Source organism: Sorex araneus, chromosome 4, assembly GCF_027595985.1.
Source record: "Sorex araneus isolate mSorAra2 chromosome 4, mSorAra2.pri, whole genome shotgun sequence".
Classification (NCBI taxonomy): domain Eukaryota; kingdom Metazoa; phylum Chordata; class Mammalia; order Eulipotyphla; family Soricidae; genus Sorex; species Sorex araneus.
The window spans coordinates 134,455,047-134,469,587 of record NC_073305.1 but is presented as its reverse complement, the minus strand read 5'-3'; the positions used below and the strand labels follow the sequence as shown (position 1 = coordinate 134,469,587).

General features: G+C 38.4%; 1 protein-coding gene across 2 annotated transcripts in view; it reads right to left on the bottom strand.

The window, feature by feature from the left end:
• The window catches only part of AFG1L (AFG1 like ATPase), a 191,477-nt gene that overhangs the window by 101,087 nt on the left and 75,849 nt on the right, over nt 1-14,541 (bottom strand). For both annotated transcript variants that reach the window (XR_008629796.1, XM_004605766.2), the window contains exon 7: nt 7,681-7,739. Coding sequence is in view for 1 of the 2 variants with exons in the window: in XM_004605766.2 (XP_004605823.1) it covers nt 7,681-7,739 (59 nt within the window). In the remaining variant the exon portion in view is untranslated. The remainder of the gene's footprint in view (nt 1-7,680; nt 7,740-14,541) is intronic.

Below are 14,541 nucleotides of genomic sequence, written 5' to 3'. Positions count from 1 at the left end.
TGAAGTTCAGTTATGAGCAGAAAAATGTTTATTCTATTTTATCTTTATGTTCTCTTCTTATAAACAACTTGCCAAATTCTTTATCTCTGTTGTCTGCTTTCCATACCTAGCATCATCTCAGTAATATTTTTTACCTTTGACTATTCTAACTTTTGTAAATATCTCCTAAGTCTCATCATTGCTTCAGGCTGGAGCGACAGCACAGTAGGTAGGGAGTTTGCCTTGCATGAGGCTGACCCGGGTTCAATTCCTCCGTCCCTCTTGGAGAGCCCAGCAAGCTATTGAGAGTATCCCACCTGCACAGCAGAACCTGGCAAGCTTCCCGTGGCGTATTCAATATAACAAAAACAGTAACAAAAAATCTCACAATGGAGACGGTACTGTTGCCTGCTCAAGCAAATCAATGAACAACAAGACGATAGTGCTACGACAGTACTATGACAGTGTTGAGTCCTTAACTTGCTTTTTCTAAGATAATTTTTACTTTTTTTAAAAAGGATATACTCTCAGTCTGTTTTCTTATTTCTGCCAACTTAGTTTTCATCTAACCTTTAAGTTATTTCTTCTCTCATTTCTTTTTTCTTTTATTTTGTTTTTGGGTCATATCTTGGTGTGATCAAGGCTTATTCCTGCCTCTGTACTCAAAGATCATTCCCAGTAGTGCTCAGGGGATTACATGTGGTGCCAGAGATTTAGCCCAGGTTGGCGGCAAGCAAATCAAGATATCTGCTGTACTGCCTCTCCAGCCTCTCTTCTCTCATTTCTTATTTCATCAATATCATAACTATTATAAGAAAATTTTCTTTGAAAAAGCATTTAATTTCCTGAAGAGATTATTCTTCTGAAGTATATTCTTCATGTGCTATTTTTACTGGTTAGTTCCTGTCAATCTCTCATCTAATTCTGCTGCTTACTTTCTATGTCCAATGCTCCATTTCTTTTACGGCAGTATCTGCACTACTGTAAATAAGACCCATACTCAATCTGTTTTGTTTTTTCTGATTTCTAAACTTTAAATATGGGCAATTCTATTCATATCTGCTGAGGTCTTAAGAAGAGTAGTAGAAAACTTACATGCTAAAAGGTGAATTTTCTTATAAAAATAATATCAATGGTAAAACTTTAGAAAAACTGAAAGGGAAACTTAAATTATCAACAATCAATTGAGAAATAATCTGTGTTTCCATTTTGGAATTCCTTTTTCCAGCATATTTCCATGTGTATATATATTATTTCCATAACTGAAAGAGTAATGGTCTTGCACCAAATTTGTTTCACTAACATATCTCTAAATATTATCCTATATTAATTACCAAAAGTGTTTTGAAAATACTCATCTCAAATGACTACATTCTATCTCTTGTGATTTATTCCAAACATTTACTTAACTAGTCCTCTAAAAAATAATGGGAGAGAAAATTATGCGTTAGTGGTTCTTTCACAGCTTCCACATTTTCATAACCATGGAAAAATACAGCTCTGAGTTCCCAAATTACAAAAAAAAAAATTTGTGTCTTCTGAAAATTATTCCGCTAAAACACTGAAAGACTTATGCATTTGGCAAAAGCAAAGAGCAGCTGGAACCCAATTTTGCCCTTCTGCCATAAGTCATTAAAACACTGGGAAAAAAACAAGTGAAGCTTCTAGTATCAGACATAATATGAAAAGGACAGAAATCCCTGAAATATGGGCAATAAATCAGGTACACAGTACTACATCTGCCATGCTTTTCTGTCCAGAGGTAATTTCTAGATGGCAGCATGTAAATTCAGATGAGTTAAGGAGACTGTAATCAGTTTTGGGAAGCTGAGAGCAACAGAATTCACATGATAGAGTTTCAACACAGGAGGAAATGATGTAGAGAGAAGACTCCAAATACCTACATAAGAACAGCTGAAATCTTTGCCTGAACGTTATAGTGTACCTGCATTAAGGTACCACAGAACAATGGTCAATGAACTATTCAAATAAGGTGAGGAGATCAAAGTTTCAGAACAGGCAGAGTCACTGTCACTGTCATCCCGTTGCTCATCGATTTGTTTGAGTGGGCACCAGTAACGTCTCTCATTGAGAGACTTATTGTTACTATGTTTGGCATATCCAATACGCACGGGTAGCTTGCCAGGCTCTGCCGAGCGGGCTCGATACTCTCAGTAGCTTGCCGGGCTCTCCGAGAGGAGCGGAGGAATCGAACTAGGGTCGGCCGCGTGAAAGGCAAAAGCCCAACCGCTGTGCTATCCAGTATGCAGATTTAGTAGGTTCAAGCCCTATAAAGAATAAAATAACCCTAGAGACTACTCCAAAACACCCTTAACAATGTTTTAAAATTCTTCTAACGCCAGCCAGAGATGTAGCTTCTAGGAGAGCACTTTTCTTGCATATACGAGCCTGTAGGTTTGATTCCCAGCACTGCAAAAACAAAATGTCTAAATAAAAAATAAAATGCCAGGAATATGGTGCCACCCAGAAGGTCAACTGTACCTGCGGGGCAAGTACATTAGCAGCCTGATGGTGCCTTCAGGCTTTCTGATACCCCAAAATTGCTGCTGTGCCTCTGGCCAACAACTTGGGACCCCAACAACTTGGGACCACATTTCCTCAGAAATTAAATGACCAAAAGTTAGGTATACAGGAGTCACACCCGCAAACCACCTCTGGCTTAGCTATAGAGGCTCATTTATCAGCCTTGCTTCAGAGACCCATAAATAAATCTCAAAAGACATCAAAAGCGGCTATTTGAGTGCATTAATGGCCATGATTCAGAGACTCACAAATGAATCTCAGAGGAGAGCAGAATGGCTGCAGAGTTGTCTCCCCACCCCACGCCAGGCTGATTTCACCAGGGCACCTTGGAGGGGGCAGGTGTATCCCTCTGCTTGCCCCAAATGACCCCCCACAGCTGCAAACCACCAGAACCCAATCGCTGCCACGCTCATGGCCAACCTTCACAGGTTTGTCCCAAGCTCCCCACACATGAGAATGAACCCACTGAAAAACCCAGGTATGTGGGACCAGTGACTGAAAACTCCAGGCTTCATGGAGTTGGGGATGGGTAACCCGCCCCAACTCCCCACCCGTTCAGTTTCCCTGCAGTCACGCCCAAGAACTGCCTCTGTGCACCATTTAAGTGCATTAATAGCCAGGATTCAGAGACTCACAGACTCACAAATGAATCTCTGAAGAGAGCAGTACACCACAGATACCTGGACCCAAATTATTTAAAACTTTTAGAATTCCAGGAGGGCACAGCCACTTTCATGGCCTCGTGACACCTCACACTATTCATGGCAAGCAATAAACTATTTAGCATCTGCCAAAGGGACAGAATGGTGTGGTGGAGGGAAGATTCAAAGTAAGGGTGGTGGGAAGATGCAATGGTAGTAGGATTGGCGATGAAATATTGAATGTAAACAATTATTGTGAACAACTTTATATAAAATTTGACGCCCTCAGCCGAGATGAGATCTGGAGCAGCCGCGCACGACACGGCCCCTCTGCTCCTTAAAGACTATGATCTGGGAGGTCTACTAACCCATTTTGGCACCCAGAGACTTATAGAAATGCATTTAGACTGTAAACTGACCTAAAACAACAGAAATCCAATTATAGAGCTCCTATAATCTTCATTCTCAGCAATGGAAAACAAACTATCAAATGATGCCTTTTCAGCAGGTTTGATTGTTGGGGAGAAATTCCAAATAATAATAGTCAGTTCTCTGTTGAAATGTTGAATGTATCCAAAGTATAGAGAGAATAAAGTGAAGATCATTGGCCACTAAGGTGCGGGGGTGGGGGATGGGAGGGGGGTATACTGGGGTTCTTGGTGGGGGAACATGTGCACTGGTGAAGGGATGGGGGTTTGATCATTATATGACTGAGACTTAAACCTGAAAGCTTTGTAACTTTTGTCACGGTGATTCAATATAATTAAATTTAAAAAAATTAAAAAATTTTAAAAATGTGGAGTTCATGCCTGCTTCAATCATCTTAATCAATGGCTGAATAAATAGCAGTACTCCTACATAAAAAAATTAAAAATAATAAAAAAAACAAATAAAATGCCTCAAAAGGGTCGAGTTGATTTGCAAAGCTTGCAAAAATAAAACCTAGTGATCTTAATGGAAGTAATAAACTTGATGTAATAATCACAATATTACATCACAGCATTCAATCACGAATTACTCAACTTGGAAGGAAAACAGTACCCAAAACCAGTAGGGAAAGTCATATGAGAGAAATAAAGTCATGCATGAAAGCAACAGCAGAATTAACAGGCAAAAACTTTTAACTAGTTGATTTCTGCCCTGAGAAGATGGGAGTACTTTTTCCTATTCCTCCTGCTATCTAAAATATTTAATCTGTGAGCAAACATAAAATTCTGAAAAGTAGAAAGAAGGGAGAGCAATTATGGACCTCAAGACTTGAAGAACATTAGAAAAGTGAGGTTTTTTTACTTATATTCTAGACTAACGGCTGAAGAAGTCGGCAAGTCAGAAATGCCAATAGACACTGACAAATGAGGTCTCAATAAGAAATGCATACTTTCTTTAATCAAAGGACCAGGAAAAATTGAGCACAACATATATAATATGTATATATATATAATTTATTTATGTAAGCTATATATGTAAATATTTTATTTTATATGTAAATTATATAATGTATAAACATTTTGTTTTACACATACGTAAATCATATGATGTGTCAATGTTTTGTTTTACATATATGTAAATTATCTGTATCACTGTCATCCCATTGCTCACTGATTTGCTCGAGTGGGCACCAGTAACTTCTCCATTGTGAGACTTGTTGTTACTGTTTTTGGCATATCAAATACGCCACAGGTAGCTTGCCAGGTTCTGCCATGTGGGCAGGATACTCTTGGTAGGTTGCTGGTCTCTCCAAGAGGGACAAAGGAATCAAACCCGGGTTGGCCATGTGCAAGGTAAATGCCCTACACACTGTGCTATTGCTCCAGCCCATGTAAATGATATGTGTTTTATATATATATATATATATATATATATATATATATATATATATTTGTTTTACTTGTTTGGGGGGGTTACTCCTGGTTCTGTGCTTAGGGATCATTCTTGGCAGGGCTCTGGAAGCCATATGGGGTACCTAGATCGAATCCTGGTCAGGTCAGTCACATACAAGATAAATACCATACCTAAAGCACAGCATAGTAACTGTTCTACCTATCACAGTGGCAGTCTCTTGCCCCCACGCTTGGCTGTCTTCACCAGGGCCCCTCGGAGGGGGTGGGTTGAGTTTCCTTCCCTGCCCCAAGCAGAGCTCTCAGAGGCCAAAGACCTCTGGAACCCAGCCACAGCCATGCTCATGGGCCCTCTCCACACGTTCAGATAAGCCTCATGCATGAAGAAACTGGCAGAGAAACCCAGCTGTGCGGGACTCGAGGCTGAGATCTCCAAGGCTGCTCGGATCGGGACTGGGCCTCTTCTGACTAGATCCTCCATTTTCCATTAGCTAGGCAGTCACACCCACCAACTGCCCCCCCCCCCCGCCCCCGGCATGTAATGGCCAACATCTACAGACTATAAAACCAAGCTCCCGGAAGCGCATGGCCTAGTTTTCCCTCTCAGAAAACCTGGCAAGCTGCCGAAAGTTTTCCTGCCTGCATGGGAGAACCTGGCAAGCTTCCCATGGCGTATTCATATGCCCAAACCAGTAACAATGATGGGTCTCATTCCCCTGACCCTGAAAGAGACTCTAATGTGGCACCGTTGGGAAGGACGAGTTAAAGAGAGGCTGCTAAAATCTCAGGGACAGGATGAATGGAGAAGTTAGTGGGCCCACTTGAGCAAATCCAGGATTAATGGGATGATAGTGATAGTGATCTACTACAGCAAACAACAACAACAAACAACCTGTGGCACCTCTCCACCCATTCCTGGGAAGGTTAAAGGCAGCAGAATTCTGTCTCTTAAGGCTATAAGGAGGCACATTAAAACTCCTGCCTGGTGAGAGAAGGAGAGTGTTAGGGAAGGTCAAGTAGGGTGTGGAATTTCATTCCTATCACACACTAAAGAACAAGATCCCCAAGCCTCTCACAATGTTAGTGAAGCCTCTCCACCAGCAGAAATAAAGAGTTATTAGCTCTAGTTGTCAACAGCGGCTGATAGGGAACCGGAACATCTACGTGTCTATCAGATATTACTGGCCAAAGAATAAAATTGGGGTTACCTTATTTTCTTCTCTTTTAATCCATTATCTAATTCCCTGCACACCTTTTAACTTGAGCCATCTTTCTTTATAAATTATGTATTTTATGATATATAGAGATGCTATTTTTAACAGCTATTTTTCTTAGCTTCCCTGTTTATATTTTGAAATCTATATATATACTGTCTTACTTTAGATTCCTGGCACAGAGAAAATACTGTAAATTTACCTTCTTCCCAATTGCAAAACATGAATGTAAAGGGAAAAATACTAATAACATAAATTTTTTTAATTTTCCCTACATCTATAAATAGCTCAGGGAAATTAAAATCCTCTGAGAACCTAAAATTGGTCAAGGAAACAGATGTTAAAAATCTCCTAAGTATAGCAGAAGGAAAAAGTCTGGCATCAACAATTCAACTAAAATGCATTTCAAAAAGACTGACTATATCTTTATATTTTAAGATAATTTGTTCTTCATGTTGACAGGAATTTTTGAGATTTAAGTTTTCTCAAAAATATCATTTTTTTTCCTCCAGAAAAGGTGTCAGCTGACCCCGGTTCAAATCCGGGACCACATATGGTGCACCACCAGGGGTCACTCCTGAGAACAGAGGCAAGAATAGTCCTGAGCACTACCGAAGCAACTGCACCCCACTACAAAAAAGATGGATGAGCATTATACTGTGTCTCACATTTGTGCTTCTGTTTTGATCATTATATTTTACTTTGTGTTATAGCTATGAATGTACATATTATATGCCCAACTACATTATATATGATTTGCAAGCAAAAAGCAACCTATTTCGTCATTATGCCCAATGTAGTACCTTGCACATAGTAGGTTTTCAGTAAATACTGGTAGAGTGAAAAATTATTTAATAATTGTGCAAAAATTACTTAAAATTAACAGTGAAAAGGGAGGCTATTTTATTCTTAATCATATTGTAATGAAGACTATTTTAAACTCTATGCAGTGATGATACACACAAATATTTAAACTATTTATGTGCCTCAACTTGACATAATTTCATGATAACTTGATGGCAATCACATTTAAATATATTAGAATATTTTTGTAATAATGCTACTCTAGAATAGCAACTTTAATAGCTGGGAAAACATGTTAATGGCCATTATCCTGAAGAAAACAGGGAACATTAAACATTTTTTTCTGAAATCAATGTATAAGTTTAAACATTCTACTATAATATTTATGAGTAAACCTCAAATTAAAATTTATAAAATGCAAACTATCAAATGTTTCAGTTAGATAACAATTTAGACTATATTTTGTAATTTTTCCTATGTACACATTGATGAAAATTACATTAAAAATTCTTTTCTCCTTTAGTGTCTTTGACTGTTGCTCTCTAACTATCAAAATTAATTCTGTTTGAATGGAAGACCATGGTATACCCAAAAAAGCCCTTGATTATCAAGCAGTATGATATTACTGAGTAAAAGAAAAATAAGCAGATTTTTTCTTACCTTCAGCACAGCTATGAATGGTACAAAGTTAGCTCTTTGGAGTCCATTTTTATAGAGGTCTGAAAAAAATATATTGGTATTTTTTTAACTATCCAATTATGTTAGCTTATACTTTAGCCTGGCAAATAAAGCTTTCTACTGGTATGAAAAAGATAATAAATCAAATGATAAGGAAAATAACCAAAATATATATTCTGGCTTTACACAAAATACATTCTTTAGTATGTGTGATGCTAAAGAGTGAACCCAGGACCTGAGCTCTACTACTGAAGGCATAAGTCTATTTCTCACCCACATTCCCAGTCCTAATATATTCTTATTAAGAGAAAAAGTTATCAGTAACAGAAAGAAGATCAAAATAATCAAATCAAATTAACTTAAGCTATAATAAAAATCAATTAAAAAAAAACCTTTGGTCTTTTTTTTGGATTTTTTATGGATATTACAAATGATCCATAGTCCAATAAAAGCCCAATATTTTAAAGTATTTAATATTCTCATAGATAATATTCTACTGTGAAAGGAACATACTATCCTTTTGCTCAGTCTGCAATAAAAGCTTTCAGCACAGAATGTAAAATGCATAATAGGATTAGGCTTTAAAGAATACATATCAAGGGCTTGGAAGATAGCACAAAGGGGTGAGCTATATATGTGGGGGGCACTCAGTTTGATCCCCAGCATTTCATGATCCTCCCTGAGTTAGAAGCAACTCCCAAGCACCAAGTCAGAAATAGCCATTGAGCACTGCCAGGTGTAGGGTCCCCTAAAAAAGAAAAATAAAAACTATAAAAACAAAAAAATAAATACTGAACGGTGCATGTGTAGGATAACATGGGTTTGTCCTTTTAGCCTTTCCGCAGGGAACTTAGTTTACCTTAAAACAATGTCCTTTCTGTATGGACACAGGAAGACAGTTAATAATATGTTTTGTAACTTGGGAGCCGATTGACTCCAATAATATTTACTCCCGGCATCTGCTTTCTCAACTTAGTTGCCCTTAGTTCCTAGCACCCCAAAAGCAGGGTCCTGACGAGGGATGGAATGGACCCAGGGCAAGCTGTGAGCTACCCTGGCATCGAAATGGCCCAGGCCAAAGAGCCACAATACTCAACTATAAGTTGAGAGCATGGTCATAGACAAATGCTGTCATGATCCAAAAATAACGAGGAGACTAGGACCCTGCTGGGGTTAGGAAGACTAACCTGGCCTGAGGACTGTGGTCTGGAACATATAGTGAGATGTCCTCAGGAAGAACAAAACTTTAAGTCTGATATATCTCTTACTGTGCTCATACAGAATGACATTACTAGAAACATTAGAAGTAAATTTAATAGTAATTAAATAGTTATATTTAATTAGAAGTAAATTTAATAGTAATTAAGTAGTTATTTAATTATTTAAACTATAACTATTTATATTGATTACTAGCTGAGGAAAAGAAGAAAGTGACACACCCTGGGTGGGATCCTGCCCTTCAGCAGATCTCCTAGAATCTGGAGTTATCTCCTTAGATGAGACTTTGTTAATCTCCTTGAGAAATGGTCTTACCCTTCTTTGTTGATTTGTTAATGTTCAACCCATCTTTGTGTCATCACCTATGTAATTTGCTATGTAAACTGAGACTGAAGGACAAGACAAGGGCACTGACGGGAAACAGAAGAAGAAGACAGAAGAGACAGAGAAGGAGACACATGAGAGGACCCAGGAGAAGAACAGAGAAGACACAGAAGCAGAGACAGAGAGAGGTCGGAAGAGACCAGAGGAGAGACTACAGAGAAAGAGACAGAGACAGAGAGATAGACAGAAGAGAGCACAGCAGCACACACAGAAGCAGAGCACAAAAAGGAGCCCTCCCGATCCAGTCCTTACACAGTGGCTCAAGAGCACTGAACACGAGCGGCGACGTGTGCGAGAGAGAGCTACTCCAAGTGCCCTTGGACAACAGAACAACATGACACATCACTGCATCTCCCCCTCCTATGCGCGCCGCCATTGTGATTTTTCACATGCATGTATTTGTATTAAGATTATACATTTCTGTTAAGATAAGTAATATCAAGACATCACATCCAATGAAGTCACTTAAAAATTAAAACTCCATTCCTAGAAGACTAAATATCATACAATTATATATCAAAAACCAGGAAAATTTATTCCCAAAGAATGATGTTTATTATATATGTGTCACACTATTTTATATATGTACAATATGTTCACAGACATACACAAAAAATATACTCTCAAGAACAAATAAACAGGATCAACAAATTTTAAATTTTGCATATTTTCTTTCAAGACAGACTGTGGAGAGCCTCCACAGGACCATTGTTATTTTACAACAGACTCAGGAAATTTTTTTCAAAAGGTTGTGTAGTGTTAATCCAGATTGATTCCCAGCATCAAATGTTCCTCTTAACCACCAGGATTAACCCCTTAACCACAGAATCAATGCAAATAGTGAAAAACTGAGCAATCCAAATATTCATCCTTAGGAAAATGGGTAAACAAACTGGCATTCTATACACTTTCTCAGCAATACACAGCAAAACAGATGAATCTTAAAGCAATTATACAAACTAAGAGTCCAGACAACAATGGGTATATATTGTATTATTCAACTTATATAAAAATCTATTAAAAATAAACTAACTTGCAATAGCAGAAAACAAATCTCTGGTTACATAGGGAAAAGGTAAGGGCCAGGGATGGCGGGAAGAGATTAAAAAAGAGACTGAAGGGAGCATAACACAATGCTCGCCATAGCCATGTCACTAGACCCGAGCCAGGCTGTTTCACTCGAGGTGCCCCAGAGGGGTTGAGTGAGAGCCCTCCCCACCCCAAGAGACCCAGCCCCACAGCTGAAAACCTCCAGGACCCAACCGCTGCCACGCTCAGGCCGAGGAGCCTCACGCACGAGTGAACTTATTCCTGGACCTCGCAGCCACGAAACATCATAAGACACACCCTACCCATTCTCCAAGAGTACGTTTGATGGGGTTCAGATAGGAGGCAACCAATCATAGAGGGAAATACATATATACATATGTATACACATACATATATAGTTACATATGTGTGTGTGTATATATATATATACACACGAAAGCTCACAAGGCTCAATCTTTAACAACATGTTAGTGATATCTTATAGAAGATCTTAATGGCCCCTGCCAACACAGAACAATCTTCACTTCCTCTATGAATATGTAGTATTTTCAGTGGTTTTTCATAACAAACAATACAAAATATGTTATTTCAGTTCTGCTTTGGGACAGGGATTGGGGTTTGGGATGAAAACATCCAATATATGGTGGTGGGAGGTGTAATGGTGGCAGGATTGGTGTTTGAATATTAAATGTAATCAAATATTGTGAACTACCTTGTAAAAAAAAATTTTTTTTAAAAGGAGACTGAGGAAAGTTTGGGATGTTATGAAAATGTTTTTTATTAAATGTGGCAGTGATCTCACAAACATTGACAAATGTTAATATTTTTGTTTACTTTAAACATATCACATTTATCATATGTCAATTATGCCTTAATTAGCTCTTTTTTAAATGTATTGAGGAAAACAAAACATGTGTAAATATAAAAGAATGACAGGGGCTGGAGCAATAGTACAGTGAGTAAGGCATTTGCCTTGCACATGGCCGGCCAGGTTTCAATCCCTGGCATCCCATATGGTCCCTCAACCAGGAATAATTTGGGCCACAACTGGCAATGCTCAGGGCTTTCTCATGGTTCTGTGCTCAGGAATCATTCTTGGTGGTGCTAGGGGACCATATGCAGAGCCAGGAATGCAACTAAGGTTGGCCACATACAAGGCAGGCATTCTACCTGCTGTACTATCTCTCTGAGCCCAATACTTAATTTTTTAAATTTCTGGTGCTCAGGGAACCATATGGGAAGCTGGAGATAGAACCCAGGCTGGCTACACATAGGGTAAACATGCTACCTACTGTACATGCTACCTCTCTGGCCCCCAAGATTTAATTTTTAAATGACTAATCCTATTTTTTTAAGTCAGCTTTTAAGGGCCAGGAAGATAGCTCAAAAAAACAGGAGAGCATGCTTGGCACCCTGAGGTTCTAAGATCCACTCCAGCACCACATGGCCCCACCTCAGCAGGACAGCCTGTGGCCCTGGTGATGCCCAGCACTGACCAGTGGGTCTGGGCACCTCATCACTGTACCTTCTGGACTATGCAGCTAGGCCAAGCGCTGCTGAGAGTGGACCCCAGGGGGCCACTAGCTAGAAGCACTGCTCAGAAAGTACCCACCCCACAAAGCCTAGCCTCTGCAGGGGCACACAATTCAAATTTCATGCTGCACAAAGTATTTTTCTAAACAAAATTTTAAATAGAATTCATTTGGCTTGAAAACCTTTAGGTTTTTATGGGACACTTCAGTGAAAAGGGACAGTTTCATTAAATTGAAGAGTCTTTTGCAATTCAAATATTATGCTAATTTTCAGTGCACTGAATCCATTTTCTAAAATATTATTTTGCTATTAAATTTTTAAATATAAGTTGTTTAATGTCCATTTTCCTAAACATAAAGATCTCATGATATATTTATATCAACATTTGTCATTATTTACTCAATACTATTTTAAAATGTAGAAGTTCTTGCCTACAATTTTTTTAATGAGCTCTAAACAAACCTAAACGAGCACTTGGTCATATAAGAAAGAGTACTGGAATTATGGGACATTCATTTTTTTGAGAATGGTATAAGGACCTCTACATTCTCCACAGTGAATAACTCTAATAATACTTAAAGATGAAATACATGCGAAGAGGATTTTTAAAGTAATTACAAGGATCTACATAAATACTTTGGAGATGCACATGATCTGCAGAACTTTCCGTTAAAAATCCAAGTGTCAAAACCAACTAGATTAATAGTGCTTATTGGTATATGTACATAACAGTTTAGAGGATAAAAGCTACAAGACAGTTTATGAAAGATGTTATCCTATAAACTAACACAAAAATAATTCTATAGCTTTATAGAAATAATCTGACTCATCTTTTTCAGGAGATTCTTTGATATGGATTAAAATAAAATTGTATCTGTAAATCATTTTTAATCAGCAACAGCTGAGATTTTTTTTAATTGAAACAAAATAGCTTTTATTGAAAGAAATTTACTTGGAAAGATTTGAGAGCAGACAAAGAGAATAAGTGTCCAAGAGAGAATACATAGGCTGCTCTGGTATGAAATGAACAGAGAGAAATAAATGTTCGAGACAGAACATGGGTTTCTCCAGTGTGGAAAAATCCAACAACGACTTCTTTTTAAAATATTAATTGGGAACTAAAGAGATAGTACAGCAGGGAGGGTGCCTGCTTTATATGCAGCTGACCTGGGTTAAGTTCCTAGCACCCCAGATGGCCCCCCCAGTCTCCTTGAGGAATGATCCCTGAGTGCTGAGCCAGGAGTAAGCCCTGAGCACCGTTGTATGTAGTCTCCTCAAACAAAAATAAACTTAAAATATAAGAAAAAATTAATTGAAATATAATATTCCACCAAACGTAACCATAAAAGACTAAGTGTTCCCACTGATGGTACAGTTTTCTATTCAACTCAACATAAATCAATGAATTCATATTACAGGTGTGCACTGAGCAGAGTACTGAAAACAAAGATAAGTAAAAGGAGGAACTATGATTGATAGAATAAATACAAGGAGCAAGGAAATTTGCTAGGTACTATATAAAAATCACTATAACCTTACAAAAGAGATTGCTATACCAAGTAGATATACCTACCTATGTTTTACAGACAAAAGAACTGCAAATTCAAAGTATTTAAAAATAACTTTAGGGGCTGGAGTGATAGCACAGCGGGTAGGGCGTTTGCCTTGCACACGGCCAACCCGGGTTCGATTCCCAGCATCCCATATGGTCCCCTGAGCACCGCCAGGGATAATTCCTGAGTGCAGAACCAGGAGTAAGTTCTGTGCAGAGCCAGGTGTGACCCAAAAAGAAAAAAAATAATAAAATTTTTTTTTAAATAAATAAATAAAAATAAAAATAGCTTTAGGGGCTAGAGAGATAGTACAGGGGATAAGTTGCTTTTCTTGCATGTGGCCAACCAAGTTTGATCCCTAGCACTGCATATAGTCTCAAGAGCACTGCCAGGAGTAATCCCTAAGCACAGAATCAGGGGAAAGTCCTGAGTACCTCTGGTATAACCCCAAAACCCAAAATAAATTAAAGTAAGCAAATAATTTGATGAGGCACATTCTCTATCTTGGGTGTTGACCACACACATCTAAACCTGGACTGTGTACTCTTGGCTCTCTCCCCTTTTAAGAAGCCCATGTTCTCTCTTGAACATCTCTCTGTCTCTGTCTCTCTCCTCCCCTCAAAATATAACTATTTTGCTGTACTATAAAAATAATAAAATTAATTTGATGAATACCCAGACAGCAATGGAATACCAGGATTTGACTAAAAATCTATAAAGATGCCAGAACACGCATTTCTCCCAGAACTGCACTGCAACCAATTATCATGGCAGACATAACCAGACCATAATCAAGATATAAGGTAAAAAGGGATAGAAAGTATAAACATTACACAAAGAGTAAGAAGATAATCATTTCAGGGAGTTTCGGTGACAGCTGTACAGAGCTGTACAGAAAACATCTGTCTTCCCTGACTCCTCTATGGTAACAAGCTTTTAAAGTGACCCTCCATAATCCCTACCTACACCTAGTGTTCCCAGTTTTGTACAAACATAACGCAGTTATCCCCCTGAATAGAAAACAAATGCAGTGAGTTCCACAGCTGATCCAGCCCAGTGCCTGGAGACTCTTTTAGTGGGTAAACCAAGCAGAGCTATTCTATGA